General features: G+C 39.5%; 1 protein-coding gene across 1 annotated transcript in view; it reads left to right on the forward strand.

Moving 5' to 3' along the window:
• The window catches only part of map3k5 (mitogen-activated protein kinase kinase kinase 5), an 85,131-nt gene that overhangs the window by 23,571 nt on the left and 44,881 nt on the right, over positions 1-16,679 (forward strand). Inside the window, exons 3-6 of the mRNA XM_006792721.3 lie at positions 1,436-1,459; positions 8,111-8,304; positions 12,155-12,323; positions 14,416-14,522. Of these exons, the coding sequence (XP_006792784.2) occupies positions 1,436-1,459; positions 8,111-8,304; positions 12,155-12,323; positions 14,416-14,522 (494 nt within the window). The remainder of the gene's footprint in view (positions 1-1,435; positions 1,460-8,110; positions 8,305-12,154; positions 12,324-14,415; positions 14,523-16,679) is intronic.

Raw genomic sequence — 16,679 nt, forward strand, 5'->3', positions numbered from 1 at the left:
GGGAGGAGTATTGTGGTGACAAGGGTCATGAGCCAGAAAACAAACTGTAGAGTCGACCCATAATGCACAGCCTGCACAGTCAGGGGAGGCGTGTCTTAAAATAAACACAACATAAAAAGCTGACATTCACAGCTGTATTATGTCTGCTTTTTATGGCAAGAAAATTGTTTCAAATGACGTTCTTTCCTGCTCCTGGTGGTATCTGGGAGGGGTTTTTTGTCCTGTGGTCTGCCATGGTGCCCACCCGTCTAGCTGGCTGTGGGTTAACTTGTTCTCACCATGCTTTGAAAGAATTCACTTAGGCAGTTTCCTCAGATCTCTATCAGGCCACCAAATTGTTTTAAAGGCAGCTTTTTCATACTCAAATTTTTTCTTTAAACAATGGCGATCATGAAAAAAAAATCCTAAAAAAACATCTATATTAATTCTCAGTGTACACTTGTTGATTATGCTTCCTTTCACTGCCATATACTTCTCCATGTACAAACAAGTAATTGTTTCCCAACTAGAAACAGTTTTTTAGGCATCTAAAGTCATCCTATAGGTCATCACGGTTCTTAAGTGACAGTTTAATATGATATTGTTGTTTTGCACATGTATTTTTCAGTTAATTTGTCCAGAAACAGGCAGATATCATTAATGCCCTGGGACATTTAATGTGTGCTTCTTCTTTTTCACATCTCTGCCCATTCATTATTTTGCCCAGAGTGATCAGAGGGATTTGTTCCTCAAGTCTTTTGTGCATCTGGTTTAAAGATTATGTAGTGTGTGTGTGTGTGTGTGTGTGAATAAATCTGTTAAAAGGCTATTGTTGAAGGCTGCTGGAGAGACAAATACAAATAGGAAACTGTGGAGACACCACAGACCCTCAGATTTTGCGCTGAAAGTCGGTTTCAGACATTGCTTTGGTTACATGGGAAGTAAAGCTAGTCACTGAGTAAAAATGCACTTTTAACTTATAAAGGCAGAGATATTGTTGCAATCTGTGAAACAAAGTCCACGGCTCACTTTTGATAATATGTGATAAGACATTATAGCTGGTAACTTGAACCATGCTTGATATATGCAGAGAGGCTTTTAATTTGTTATACAATGGACAACTTAAAAAACTAAACATGCACACATAAAGCTGCTTCAAGCTGTAAAAAAGGTGCAGCAAAAATGTTGAATGCATTTCCTTTCTGTAGACAAATACGACCTAAATATGCAGTTTGCTCGGCACTGCATTATGGCTTTTTACTAGAAATATTAATCAGCTGTTGGGAAATCAACAAATATCCACAAATACAAGTCATCCTCACAAAGTGTTTGTAGCTCAGGTATGGTGTACTGAATTGAAGTGTCATTCAGTAACATCGTATCTAACGTAAATTGCCTCTCGGAGAAAATGCTATTGATGAATTTCTAAATGGATTTCTCTCTTTTCTTCTTTCAGGAGATAATTTGCCAGAAGAACACTGTAAGTACACGAGGCATTTCTTTCTTTTCCCGTTGCCTTTCACACATTACTCAATCATTGCTCACACATTACACACATTGTGTAGTGCAAAGAATATGCTTTTTACAGCGCGCAGGGAGCACAGTGTCATGTTGCCTTATGTCTCTCTTTTCGCTATTGTAAAGGCTTTCTTTTGCACAGCCCACTTTTGTTTCGCAGCTGTGATAAATATTTGATTTCATGTAAAATGAAAACATCTTCCCTTCCACTTTCAAGATGTACGTCTCAGACAACAGCTGCTTTGAGAGTTACAGTGACTGCACTGCCACAATCTGCATAAAAAGGCACAAGCATTTTGAGAATTTGACTTGCAAAAAGTGCAGTATTCAAATAAGGTGCTGCCTTAAAGCTGAGGAAATCCTGTCCTTTGCATATGATACTGTAGTTCCTAAAATTAGTAGATCAATATAGAGTCACCCACTGTACCATATGTTTTAAGTAAAGCCTAGATTTTTAGCAGACATGCAAAGATTGTTGTTTTTGTTTTTGAAGTTTCTCTGCAGACCCATGAGCCTTGTTACAGTGTATTAATATGTACAACTTTTCTTGTCTTATCAACCACTGAATGTGCTTTCGCAGCACAGTTTCCTGAATATGTTGCTACATCTGCTAAGAATTAGCTTTGCCTATTTATACTTTTTTTTAAAAATTATTTGGGTTTTTGGAAATGTTACTGACAAAAAATAGGAGTGTTTTCCAGATTCCAGAGTTTCCTGTCTTCTTTCCCATTCCTTGTGAGTCTAAAACTGAATTCAGTTTCCAGTGATGCAAAACAAAGATAAGCTGCAAAATCTCTTATTTCAGAGACCAAAGGTAAAGAATGTTTGTCATCTTAAAAATGATGAACTGATTCTGATTGGCTTACATTTCTAAATTGCGCGCTAATTGTGTCAATAACACAGATGGGGTCTGTAGTCCATGTTTAGCAGTCAGATAAAAGGCTCTCCTAAGTGGCTTTCACAGTGAAAGGAGAGCTACATGAAATGTACTGTTCTCTGACACTGACTCGTACCAAGAGGAGAGCTGATTATCACTCACAGTATGAGAGTGTGAGCTTACTGATCTCCCTTATGTGCACTTACTGTCTTTGTTCTTTCTCTTTCCTGCTTCTATTAATGCACTTAAATGCACTCTGCACCAGTGCACAGGCTCTTAACTAGCCATCTGTGCAGGTAAAAGTGCATTTAAATTGCAATACTGGACTTTTTGATCAATTTAATGTTATTACAGATGGTTTTTCCCCTGCAAACGCCATAATTAATAGCAATTTTATATCTTCCTTATTCTCTTTCATTCCCAAAAAGTTCCAAACTTTCAGCCAAGACTTTGTTAACATATCCACATGGCATTTCTTTCTATGATATAAGGAATATAATGATCTAAGCAAACACTCAGCATTGCCACCCTGGAACTGCAGTGAACTAATGATTCAAACGCAAGTATTTAAATAACCAGGGCTGCATGTGAAACATAACAAACCATTCCTTTCAACTTGTTTATCCATTTTTTGTTTATCTGATGAACAGGGTTTATTCAACATGTTGCTAATAATAAGCTGTTTGTTAATCTAGTGAAACCGAAGGCTCACAAACGAACTGAGTGAGGTTCCATGTGCTGTACCTTCCTGATTCTTCTGTATGACAATTATAAACGTGTTAGCTACGGCTATCACAGCATCAGATTTTTGCTTCATTTTTTTATTTTTGAAAGAATTCAAAGAAAAAGAATAATTACACATCCATTCATCCATCTATTTTCCACCTCCAAACCAGTTTAGTGTCACATGGCCTGGAGCCTAATCTGGCTGTCAGGGGTGGACAGCTCACCAGTGTATTGCAGGGCTGATACTGAGAGACAGACAGCCATTCACACTCTGATTCACACATACAAGCAGTTTAGGATTAAGTCCAAAGCATGTCTTTGGACGGCGATAGAAAGCCAGAGTACCTAGGGAGAACCCCACAGACACAGAGAGAACATGCGTCACCGAGCTGCCCAGTGACCTCATTATAGAGCATCATTTACTTAACCCTTTAAAACCGGTCAGAGCAGGCACGCTCTGTTTTGCTTAACTATTTTTAAATCCCGGTAGCACTGCAACCACGTGAGCTAGCGCAATAACTTTTTTTGCATATGAAACCTGAGGAGTTGTACTTACATCTTATGCCATCAGCTTGTCCTAGGTCACAGTTTCCTTCCACATATAGCTTTGCAAAAACTGCATAAAAAGCACTTGCAGCAACACAAACATAATATTCCAGAAACACGCTTTTCTGATCCGATCAGCTGTTCATAACACTTCCTACGTCCACGAACTGTCGCATGTCCGCCATGACCTGCCCGATACCGGAAGTGACGTCATTTTCGGGGAAATGTAGTTTTTTACCATCAAGGCCTCATGAGCCTATACTGGTGTTTTTAAAAGTTATGTTTGACTTTATGACTTTCTGTGTCTTTTTTGGGATGCTTAGGACTCATATTGCACTGCTGGAAATAGTTTATTTTGATGCATATGCTGCTTTTTTGCAAATTTGCATTATAATATTTATTTTCATTTTTCCTGCAGTGTATAGAAATTGGTGTATTTCAAAAATAAAACTATGAAGACACTCAAAATAAATTTCCTGTGGTAGGAAACTATTTTGTGCAACTTTTTTGTATTTACAGTTTTGAAGGATAAACCTCTTAAATTTCTCTAACTAGAAATATATGTTAAAAAACAAAAACAATTTTCAATTTTTTTGTAGTTTATTGCACTTTTTTGCAATTTATGTAATTACTGTGCACTTAATGCAGACATATTATTAAAAAGTTAAGCTGTAATGGTTGTATTGATGTATAGCAACTTGAAATGCTCCCAAAAATAGCTCTACAACATGTAAAAATATAATATAAGCTCTGGCGGACTTGGTTCTATGGTAGGTCTTAAAGGGTTAAAGTCTTAGAAGCTATCTGATGAAACACCAGTAGCCCCTCTGTTTTTAGTCTTCTCAATTGCCCGAGGGAAGTATCACGGTTTTTACGTGCTGTATTCGCCCCTTTGTTTATCTGCTACTCTTTAACCCAGTAGTTATCTGGTGTTGTGTACAGTGTAAAAAGCACTTCGACTGGAAACAGCTGCTTGTTAAGCCGAAAAACAATACAGTGGTGAGAGCGAATGGAAGCATTGTAACAGTAACAGTCAACTGGAGTTAGCAGAAGCACTTCAAACTTCCCTAAACCCAAGAAGATCTTTGGTTTAAGGTCCTGATTGCATATATTGTTATTGTTTAGGAAGCAGAAGGTTGATCTTCCCTCTGTAGTGTTGCAAATACATTTCCTTTTTTTTTGTGACTGCTTTAAAATACACTCTGCAGCTGCAGATATGTCTGATTATTCTCATCAGTGAAAAGCATGTGCTCCTACTTGTCTGTGACTGTGTGTGTAGCTCACTACCATTATAACTGAAATCCAGGTAATTAGCCTCTTTGTGTATGTTCAATTACTGTAATTACATACACAAATGTCCCTCTGTGTCACTACACTTTCATTTACTTTCCCCACTGATTTCTATTTGCATTTGCTGCCCATAGGAGCATAGGCGTGTGTGTGTGTGCGTGCGTGCGTGTGCGTGCGTGTGCGTGTGTGTGTGTGTGTGTCGATTACCCTGTTTCGACTCAGTTTTTAACTGTATCTCTGGCTATTAGATCAGAGTGGGACAGCCCATTTACAACTTCGCCAGATATCTTAGCATCATCGAGATTTGGTTGAAAAGTGAAATGTGAAAAGATGTTCTGTCAGGTCGTTGAAAGCTTGCAAACGACCTGCAAATTTGATCCAGAAACTTCTTCTTATGAGGCAGCAGTGCTAACCACAGCACCACGGTGACCTGCCAGAATCTGGGAACAGCGGTTTCAACTTTCTGGAAGCTCGCACGAATAAATGTTTACATCATTGCAACCATTTCCCATCTAAATTAAATATCAATATAATTTTTAAAGACATCAATTTGAACTTCTGAAACAATTCTTACTTTTAATGTCTGCTTAACATTAAGACATTATTCAGACTGAAAGTGCATTGATTGTTGGTTAAATTAGGTAGTACTTGGTTCAAATTGCAATGGGATTTGACTAGACTGACCAGATGGCTGGTTTTAACCCACAAAACAACATCCATGGAGACTGTTGACTGGAGTGAATGGTCGATTACACATGTGTCTCCAAGATATTCTCCTATATTCATGTTCAGTTATTGATTATCATTTACAACAAAGGTTAAAAGCGACATCTGTTGCCAGCCAGGCTCCATATTTTATAGCAAAATGCTTCATGAGCTGCAGGCAAGAATGGACACCGTGACATGTTATCTTTTGTCCTGCTTAGGAATAGTTCAGGACAAATTATGATTTACATTACAAAGCATACAGAGCCCAAATGTGCCCCACAACACCTCAGGAGCAATGCAGGTTCTGTTTAGTGCTTTAGTCCACTTGTCCAAAACACATTTTAAAGGAGTGTAAACAGGCTCGATGAAGGTGAGTGAGTAGGCTGCTCGAGAACATTGATGCTGAAAGTGAAGATGAGCAGATGGATCTTTGGCAAGACTGACTAAACAGATGACTCACTCTGTAAATACCTGGCTTATTCTTTGGATTCATCAGCCAGAGTTGTCACATGTGTATCAGCTCGGAAACCTGCTACCTGTAAAGGACTACTGGAGGTTAGCTTCAAATAACCCGCAGCTGCTGCCGCACTGAAATATGCATCAGCGTGTGAAAACAAATCTGTCATGTGAGCCCCATGACAGCATGAATCGCACAAAGAAGCTAAATATAGCATCAGCATTTTGCAACCTGTCACACCTAAAAGAAATAGGGGTCACAGTCTTTTTTTTGTTTTGAAAGGCACACACTGCCTCTGCAGTTACTGGTGATGTCATGAACCACAGTTGCACAGGAGGAAGTAGTTATCTTCGGTTGGCTTTCATTGCTTCAATGCCACATGTTCCTCTTACTTCCTTTTTTTTTGGCACTGAAAGCAGCAGCAGCAGCGTATTTTCGAGGTTGCTGAAAAACCGAAAGCATGATAGATTATTAAAGTCATCAGGATGCAGCTGGGTTGCAGCCCAACCGCCTTCAGATGGTCGTGTTGTTTCACCACATATCTCACAGTCTGAGAATAGCTCTTCTTGACAGGACTTGTGCTGTTTCTTGAGGATATTAATTGTGGATTTCCTGCCTCTTTCTCGCTCTTTCTTTCTCCTCTGTCTGTAGACACCACACGCATGGGTTTCCTTTTTGTTTATTCAGCAGTGGTGGGCCGCTGCGACAGAAGCATCAAGAATGCGGTGTAAATAATGTCAAGTTAAAAAAGCAAATACAGATACACAATAACGGCTGTCAAGTATTAAAGCTAAGTGAATAAAGAAAAAGGCCTTAAATGCTACTAGTGCGGCTAAACCTGAAACAGACTTTACACACAATTACTCCATAATTGCACAGCTGGAGCAAAGAACAGGGTAGAGCTTTGCAGCAGGTGAGCAGGGAGACTTCAGCTGCTGCTGCTCGATTTTTCTTGTGCACTAGGCAGCTTGAGCGAGTGACATTTGAAAATGAGGTGCTGTAAGTGTTTGTGGTTATAAGACAGCACCTCCTAATGAAGCTGTTGCATATCTCACCTTCCTCTGCTGCCTGTTTAGACTAGTTCACTGAAGACAGTGCTACATAAACACTATTGTGTGAATAGGGAGATCAGAGATGAAGGTTCATGTAATTACCCGAAACCATTTTAAATAGGGGAAATTACTGCAGACTTCCCCCCCCCCAGGCAATCTGCTTCCTCCCTATACAATGTAATGTTTCATTGCACAGGTCACTGAAATCAGCTGGAAGTTGAGTTTATTGAACAATTTCAATACGTTAGTTTTTAAATGAAGCTATATATTCTGATAGATAGTAAACCTCATTTACTATCTTTTTTGTACACTTTAGTAAAGCTAAGGTTTGAGACTTTAGCGCCCAGCTCCTATTTTGCATAAATGTGACAAAACGGATAGAAAGAACAAAGTTGAAGATGGTTTTATTGATACAGTTTGTGCAAAGATGTTACAATAAACATTAAAAATCTGATGCTGTATCTACACATAGTCTGTAAATGTTACAAATATCGTTGCATACATATAGTTTCATATAATGGCAGCACAGTGGTTAGCACTGTTGCCTCACAGCAAGACGGTTTTGGGTTGAATCCAGGGTCTACCCCTACCTCCTTCTCCATGGCATCTGGGATAAGCTCAAGCATACCCCATTCCCGTGACCCTGAATTGGATAAGGAGAAGAAAATGGATTGATTTATAGTTTCATATATTTTCATAAAGCTACTAAGCCTAACTTATCGAAATAGATGTTTGTTTGCAGAAACTTTGCCTGGAGTGCTCACATCAGTCTTTTAAATTGCTGAAAAGTAAATTATATATATCATTTAAAAGACTACTGAGTATGGTTTATGATTTATAAAAACCCAATACACACATATTTTGGGCAAATGTTACAATTTCATACAAAAATAAATTTCACAGATGTTTAAATGTGCTGATATCTGATATCCAGAACTTTGTTTCCTCTCTTAACAGACATGCTCAGCTAACTACACCTTCATCCCGTACATGGTGACACCTCAGAATAAGGTGTACTGCTGTGAGGGCAGCCTGATGAAGGGCCTGACCGAGCTGATGCAGCCCAGCTTCGAGATGCTGCTGGGTCCCATCTGCATGCCTCTGCTGGACCGCTTCATCCAGCTCCTCAAAGTGTCGCAAGCCAACTCCCAGTAAGTATATTTTGCTTATTTATATCCGCTTTATATCTGACAGCTGTAATAGAAATATAAACTGTATTAAGTGAAATTAAACTTCCTATTGAGGCAATCCAGACATTTCAACAATAATAGCGTACAAGCAGGGATGCTAAACAATAGAGACACCCGGGTTATGAGGTCAGTAATGCTCTACAAAGGACTAATGATAAAAGCTAGATTCTCCTGCACAGCAAACACAGAAAATACTGTGATAGCTAACATGTTAGCCCTAGTTAAGACATTGCTTATGACCTAAAAATGCTGCTTCTGAAAGTACTGCACTGGTGCCGACTGGGACAAGTTTGCTACTCCTTTGGTGCAAAGTCAGGTGCAAACAAGCGTGCAATAGCCGACTTGTTTGCACCTGAGTTTGCAAAATCGACTGCCTGTCATTTTGAAATATTGTTGAGGGGGTTTTGTGTGTCAGTGCATGACTGTGGTGCAGCAGTGGTGTGGTAGGGGGCAATAACCTGTTTTTTTTTTTTCATTATTTATGAGCCGTAAAAACAAGCAACACAAAGATAAAACTCTTGTTCCAGAAAGGTTGCACCAGCCATGGTAGATTCTCATTAATGCATTCAGGAAACACAGTCCACACATGAAGTGTGACATTTTCTAATTTTTCCTTTGAGAAGAGGCAACATATAAAAATATAAAATATATGTCCAAAAATATAACATGACATAAAATAGTATCAGTACTTTTACAAAGATTTGACGCACGTTTTGACTTTTGAACAGACTCTTTGGTCCATAGTTTTCTATGCATGTTGCTTTAACCCTTAACGAATGAGTCTGTTTTCCATGGAATATATTTCTTCTGCTACATGTCCAGCCGCTGAGCTGTCCTTGGAGGATTACGTTTTAGCCAGTTTCTTGTTATGACCTTTTTACATGCACTGGTCAAAACTTTGAACACATATATTCCCTCGCTTCGTATCATGCCACTGGGCATTTATACAGATTTTATTATGCTGAAATGGGTAACATATACTATATTAATTTACATATTTGGCACCGTCGGTTCTTCATGAAACGATTCTTGATGTCTCTTCCAGGTCTCTCAACTACACCACATTTATGCAGTATAAACAATAATTACATCATTAAAACAACTTTTAGAGGAAAATGCAGGTGAAATTGCAGTGTCAGTACTAACAGCCTGCTTATTTGCACAATATGGCAGATATTATGGCAGATTACAGAGTAATTTGTCTGTTGTTACAGTATACAGAAATTAATCTTTAGTTTGCAAATGGGACAGTAGTTTAATCTAAGATTAACAACAAGAGCTTTGCTAGAAGTGACATTAACAGCATGCTGTGTGGAATAACAATCTGAAGTTAGCTGTTAGGACTGTGCCCACTATCATGTTTCATCAGAGTGTGCACAGTTTTTCAGCTAGAATAAATGCAATACAGTAAATATAGTTTCTGCTTTAGCTTTAGCTATTTCTGTATTTACTTTGCTTCCTGTAACAATTTTCCTTTTTGTTTTTGTAAAAATTCAAAGTTTCTGTTTTGTAAACTCTACACATTGAAACAGAAGAGATTTGAACCTTAATGCATTTTGGCTTTGCTGAGACAAATAGTGTTAGTGAACATATTGAGAGCTTTATATTTAGGTTGTCTAGTGTTACTAATGAAGGAGATACTGACAGTACAGCAATGGGTTCTAGAAAAGGGAAGCAAAAGAGAAAGAAAATCTATTTAAAGCTCCTGACAAGATAATCCTCTGAAAGCACTGTAAGATCACTATTGCTTATCACAGAGTCATAATGTGCATGAGAAATGCCCACAATATGACTCTGTGATATGTTTTCATAATAGTAAGCAGTGCCCAAATGATTGCTTCATTACATAAATTACATTATACTGTGTGCAAATTAAGGTGAAAGTTCACAAATAGGAAGGAGCTGTTGTAGCATTACCATTTTTAGCATTTTAACATTATGTTTCTATTTGAGCAGCTCTGTTAGAAGTTTTTCAGCACGCCAGGCATTTATTTTATTATCCCACTCATCCTATTTTTACTTGTTCTAATTATTTTTTGTGCGTGGATCCTTCAGCCTTACTTATGTGGTAATTTACATTTTGAAACCAGAGAAGAAGAAAAAAACACATTTGTTTGGCTCAGTTGCTGGGGTAATATTTTAGACCTTCTTGCCAATAGGCGATACAGCAGCCAGTCATTTCTAGTCCATCTCCAGGAATAGTGACTCAGGTTTTACAGGCAGAAAAGAAAATCATGTAGATTGATGAAGGCTGTGTCTCCTGGAGACAGGCATAAAGGAAAGTATGAAGATCCTACACTTGTAATTCAGTGTTTGCACTATATTGTTTTGGGTGTATATTGAAGTCGAGACCATGTTTTGAAGTCTCAAGAAGACAGATAAGCTTACTGAATTACAAGAGCCGTCTCACATGAAACAAATATATGTATTTATGTCTTTAAAAATACTCCTTCCAGCAAGGACACACCAAACTGATGATCTCCAGCAGATCATAATATGCGAATACATGATTTGTTATTCATATTTTATGAAAAACAACCTAAACAGGAAAATATTAGCCAGCCTATTCATATTAAACACATTTACTATTTAATAACAGAGCTTGTATTGGGTTATTATTTAGGCTTTAATCACTCCCTGCAAACAGGGTTGACCCCCAGGATTTGCTGGTTATGGCAGCAAATCCTCATCACTGCATGAGTCTTTTCAAAATTGTGTATAAGGCTTAATTATGTGAATAGAGAGTGTAGACTGTGTCATTATTTGGCATTTAGGTCTTAATATTATCATTTTAAGCTAGAGTACACTACGTTCAGCATACAAGAGGCTGGGGAGTGACAATAATCTGCATCAGTCTTTTGAGTTTTAATGCCAGTACACATGGTTTTTCCACAATCAAAATGAGAAGATTATGAGAAGGGTTAATTCAGCATAAAAAAAGACACAATTTGCAACTGGAAAATACTAATTAATTGAATTTAGATGGTCCACATTCACAGAATTTATGAAGGTTTTCAGTTTTGCGGTTTTAAAGGTGAAAATCTAAAAGATCCTACAGACAGGCTTTTGCTAACCCATATGGAAAAGATATATATAAATCTTATAAAGTTTGTATCTGTCTTGTGTGAAACTTGTATGAAAAGCATACAAGAGTGAAAACAGATATAAGATCCTTTGAAAAAATCTATAAATGAAACTTGTATGTTTTGGATACCTACTAAAACAATATATGAAAGTAATGAGAAAGTAGCTACTTTCATGAGTAAATCATATAAGCCTTATATGATTCACTATATGAAGTAGGCCACATCTTATGCAAGTCTTTTATAAGTTTTTACTATTTATTTTCCATATGGGAAGCACCTGAACCGCCTCATATATTTTAATATTCTTTTGCTCATCAATTTGTGTTTTTTAAAGAACAACTAAGAGCTTAAGAATATGGTTTCTGGAAGTAATTCTGCTTTAAGCTAATTAACTGTATAATTGTCTGCTCTGCTTTTAAATCCATCAAACTAATATCTGAAGTTATCAAGTTTATTGGTCCCTTCATCTGTCAGTGAATAATTTATGACTTATATGAGATGAAAATAGCTCGTGTCTCACTGGGGAATGATCTGAAATTATGCAAAACAGTGTGAGAATGCAGGGAAAAAAGTAAGTCCAATTGTGTTAGAGTTGAAGGAGCAGATCCTAAAGTATGCAAAACGTTTTTTTACTAAATTTTTGTATTGCTATTTGTCGATCATATACATGCAAGCCAATCTTCTCTTTCTATAAATGCATGTTTGTTTGTTTTCGTGTCTTCCAGCCAGTATTTCCGTGAGACGATTCTGAATGAGATCCGTAAAGCCCGGGAGCTTTACACTGGCTTGGAACTGGCTGCAGAGCTGAGCCGAATCCAGCAGCGGCTGGACAACGTGGAGTGCCTTTCAGTTGATGTCGTCATAAATTTGCTGCTTACGTACAGGGACATCCAGGTACATCTGTCGGGTGTGGACTTCCTGAACACCAACATATTGCTGTCATTTGTCAAGTTATGTGTATTGCCTTTGGGTATTTCAACCAGAGGGGCTGTGCTTCAGTGGTCCTTGTTTATCATGTACTGGGTCTTGGTGCACCCTCCCCCCCCTTTTTGTTCCATGTCTGAAACTAGTTATTTCAGCTTCTCCTCCTTTAGGCCATTTTTATTCTCATTGGCTGCCCCTCATAAACACACAGTGCAAGCCAAAGCTGTGTGCCTGAGATAAGGACTTCAGTTATCTTTAATCTGAACATCCATCTGTGCTACAACATCAAAAATCATAAAAAAAAAATGTTCATGATAGGCCGATTTTGATAAGGCAGCAGTCTTAAAAATAAACTTTGGCTATGTATTTGTTTAGTTTCAGTTAAATTATTTATTATTCTATGTAACAATCTCAAAAATACTGAAAAATACACATTTCCTGGACAGGTTCCTAGGAAAGTTGATGTCTTGTTTTCTTTGGAACAAACATTCAAAAGTACAAAACGTTCAGTTCAGCCAGAACCAGTATAGTCACGAGAAGATTGTTATTTTCAATTTGCTGTAATATTTGCTGGCATGGCTCTGTTTTGGGACTTCCTTGCCCTTCATTGTGCATACTTGGAATGCAAAGGGCACGGAGAGCAACAGCAAGACTTCCAGCACACAGCAGAGCAGAGCAGGTGTCAGTGACAAAAATCCCTAACACTGATTAGGCAGGAAACAGCATGAAATGAGAGGCTCACACTGCTGCTTGTCGAAACTGTAACTGTGGGCGGGCTAAAAGGCTTAAATGGCACGCCCTATATGAGATTAGAGAATTGCATATTGCGAAATGTACAGCTGAACCATCAGCTGATTTTCCTTGGCAGCGTCTAAGCATGACCTCGTGGCAGTGAATACTAAGCTAGATTTTTCAACTACAATAAACTGGAAAAAATGAGCAAATGCCCACAGATAACAATTAACTTCAATTGACTTTTTAATGTATTGATTTATTAATTGCTACTACATTTTCTAAAAACCAATTACCTAAAATTTGTGATTGTAATTATGTTATAAAATTACCAAAAATGGGAAGAAATAGTTACTATTTAATACTAACAAAACAAAATCTCAACATGGTAATTTCACCACGCCTTTACTTTGAAAAGGGCATGCCAAAAAGTTTCTCCATAAATGTTCAGGCATTTAGCTAATCACCCACAACCTTATCAAGTTTAAACCAGCTGTCAACTCCGATGCACTGAATGTGCGTGCTGATGTCCCTGACCTTGAAAAAGAAACGACTGTACACATCTGCTGTACAAATTTAAGCAAGGTTACTGAATCAGCTTCAATCTATCTCCACTATCCATTTACCAGTGCCACTTTCTCAAACAGGGGCCATTTGCAGACTGCCTGTAGAGCGCTCTAGGCGAAGCGTTTGGTCTGTTCATCTTAAACGCTCTGCTCTTTCTCCTCTTTAGTCTCCACATTGCCATGGCTTTCTCTGTCCAGATCGTCCCACTCACCATAGGCAGTGCACAGTCTAATGAATCATTCATTAGAACAATAAGCATTGAGGATGTGCTGAATTATTCAAAGTGCTTTGGCTGTGGTGACTACAAGAAACAAAAATGTGATGAAGAGGCAGCTCAATTATTGAAGTGCTTTTTGTGATACACAGACAGTTGAGTCTCAGAAATAATAAATAAAAGGACATCAGAAACTCTCCCTTGAGGATCAAAGCAGCAGCTAAATACACTGATGAGTTAGAGTGTGTGTTTGGAGGGCACTGGGACCGAGGTACATGGGCACTAGTCCCACAATGCTCAGCAGTGACTGGTGGTGTTCCTACAAGATCATATTTAACTTGCTCCTTACACTGACTTTGGTGCACTTTATGTTATCTTCTGTGACTTCTGAAAGCCTTTCTGCCAGGTGGCGCTGAAAGCAAACGTCTTCCTCCTTTCTTTTTCTTTTCCTTAACTTGCAAAGCTGTGACATCACAAGAGTGTCATTGATGTCAGATACACCAGTGACAGGAGGAACAGCTCAATAGCCGATCTTTTCTTACCTTCTAGGATTATGAGTCCATCGTGAAGCTGGTAGAGACTCTGGAGAAGCTTCCGACCTTTGACCCCATGGCTCATCCACATGTGAAGTTCCACTACGCGTTTGCTCTGAATCGGTAAGGCAACGAGCATACGTGTCATAGCGATCCACAGTGTAAACCTGTACCACCAACCTGCATAGAATAGAATAGAATAGAATTCAACTTTATTGTCATTGCACATGTCACAGGTACAAGGCAACGAAATGCAGTTTGCATTCATCCAGAAGTGCTTAAGCCATGATATAGATATATTACAAATATATATTAGCAATAATATAGATATGTAAGTATATTACAGAAATGGGCCTATTATGGTATGTTATAATGTACACGGTATGAAGTATGTTATGAATATGCTATAACTATAAGTATTTACAGACTATGAACAGGATATAAATATGAAAAACTATACAGAAATATGAGATATACAGTTATACAGAAATGTGAACTATGCAAGTTATAAACAGTTGTAGAATTAAAAATTATTGTATTGTACAGAATGATTATTTACACAGAATTATACAGTAGTGCAGTTAAGATAAGTGAGATATGCGGATAATTTCTACAGAGGCTATATAAAGTGCTAGTGGTTGTGAGTGGTGGTTCAGTCCATGTTATTATTGTATGTTTGAGGGTACAGTTGTCCATTGTGTGTGTAGGTGTTTGTGGGTATTTGTATCTCCAGTTCATGTGTTTAATGTGGGTCAGATGTCAGGAGGCAGAGTTCAGGAGTCTGACAGCTGTGGGGAAGAAGCTGTTCCGGTACCTGGTGGTCTTAGTCCGGAGGCTCCTGTAGCGCCTCCCAGAGGGCAGGAGGGTGAAGAATCCATGTGATGGGTGACTGGGGTCTTTGGTGATTTTCCCAGCCCTTTTCAGACACCGCTTCCTGTAGATGTTCTTTATGGCAGGAAGTGGTGCTCCGGCGATGCGCTGGGAAGTTTTCACAACCCTCTGCAACGCTTTCCGGTCCGAGGCAGAGCAGTTCCCGTACCAGACTGTTATACAGTTGGTCGGGATGCTCTCGATGGTGCAGCGATAGAAGTTCACCAGGATGTCTGAGGACAGGTGGTTCTTCCTCAGTGTCCTCAAGAAGAAGAGGCGCTGGTGAGCCTTCTTGACCAGCCTGGAGCAGTTGGTCGTCCAGATGAGATCCTCGGAGACTCCCAGGAACTTGAAGCTGCTCACACGCTCCACAGCCGTCCCCTTAATGTAGATGGGTGGATGTGGGTCAGCATTCCTCCTGTAGTCCACGATGAGCTCCTTGGTCTTCTCGGTGTTAAGCAGCAGGTTGTTTGTGTCGCACCACTCAGCCAGACGATCCACCTCCTCCCTGTAGGCGGCCTCATCGTTGTCACTGATGAGGCTAATCACCGTGGTGTCATCTCCAAACTTAATGATGGTGTTAGAACCACCAGCAGGTCTGCAGTCGTGGGTGAAGAGAGAGCAGAGGAAAGAGCTCATCACACAGCCTTGTGGTACACCGGTGTTCATTGTGATTGTAGATGAGCAATGGTTATCCAACCGGATATGTTGGGGGCGGTTGGTCAGGAAGTCCAGTAAACATTTGCACATGAGGGAACTGATGCCCAGGTCTGTCAGTTTCCTGATGAGTTGTGAGGGGAGGATTGTATTGAATGCTGAACTGAAGTCTATAAACAGCATTCTGGCGTAGGTGTTGTTGTTGTCCAGGTGTGAGAGGACAGAGTGCAGTGCGATGGAGACTGCATCCTCTGTGCTCCTGTTCTGACGGTATGCGAATTGGTGGGGGTCCAGGGTAGGGGGGAGACAGGATTTGAAGTGTGCTAGGACCAGCTGCTCTAAGCACTTTGTGACGATGGGGGTGAGGGCTACTGGGCGGTAGTCATTGAGGCTAGATGAGGTGGAGTTTTTGGGTATCGGGACGATGGAGGTGGATTTGAAGCAGGCCGGTACCACAGCGTGGGCCAAGGACAGGTTGAATATGTCTGTCAGCACTCCTGCAAGCTCCCCAGAACACGCTCTGAGAACACGCCCGGGGATGCCATCAGGACCGGCAGCCTTGTGGACATTAATCCTGCTCAGCACTGCTCCTACATCGGTGGGGGAGAGAGTCAGAGGTTGGTGGTCTGGCGTCATGTCTGCTTTGGTTGTAGTTGTTGGGTTCCCTCGCTCAAAATGAGCATAAAAGTTGTTGAGCTCGTTGAGGAAGGAGACATCAGAGGATGTGGGGGAGGGTTTGGTGGTCCTGTAGTC

Source organism: Neolamprologus brichardi, chromosome 15 (genome assembly GCF_056152115.1).
Source record: "Neolamprologus brichardi isolate AB-2024 chromosome 15, ASM5615211v1, whole genome shotgun sequence".
Classification (NCBI taxonomy): domain Eukaryota; kingdom Metazoa; phylum Chordata; class Actinopteri; order Cichliformes; family Cichlidae; genus Neolamprologus; species Neolamprologus brichardi.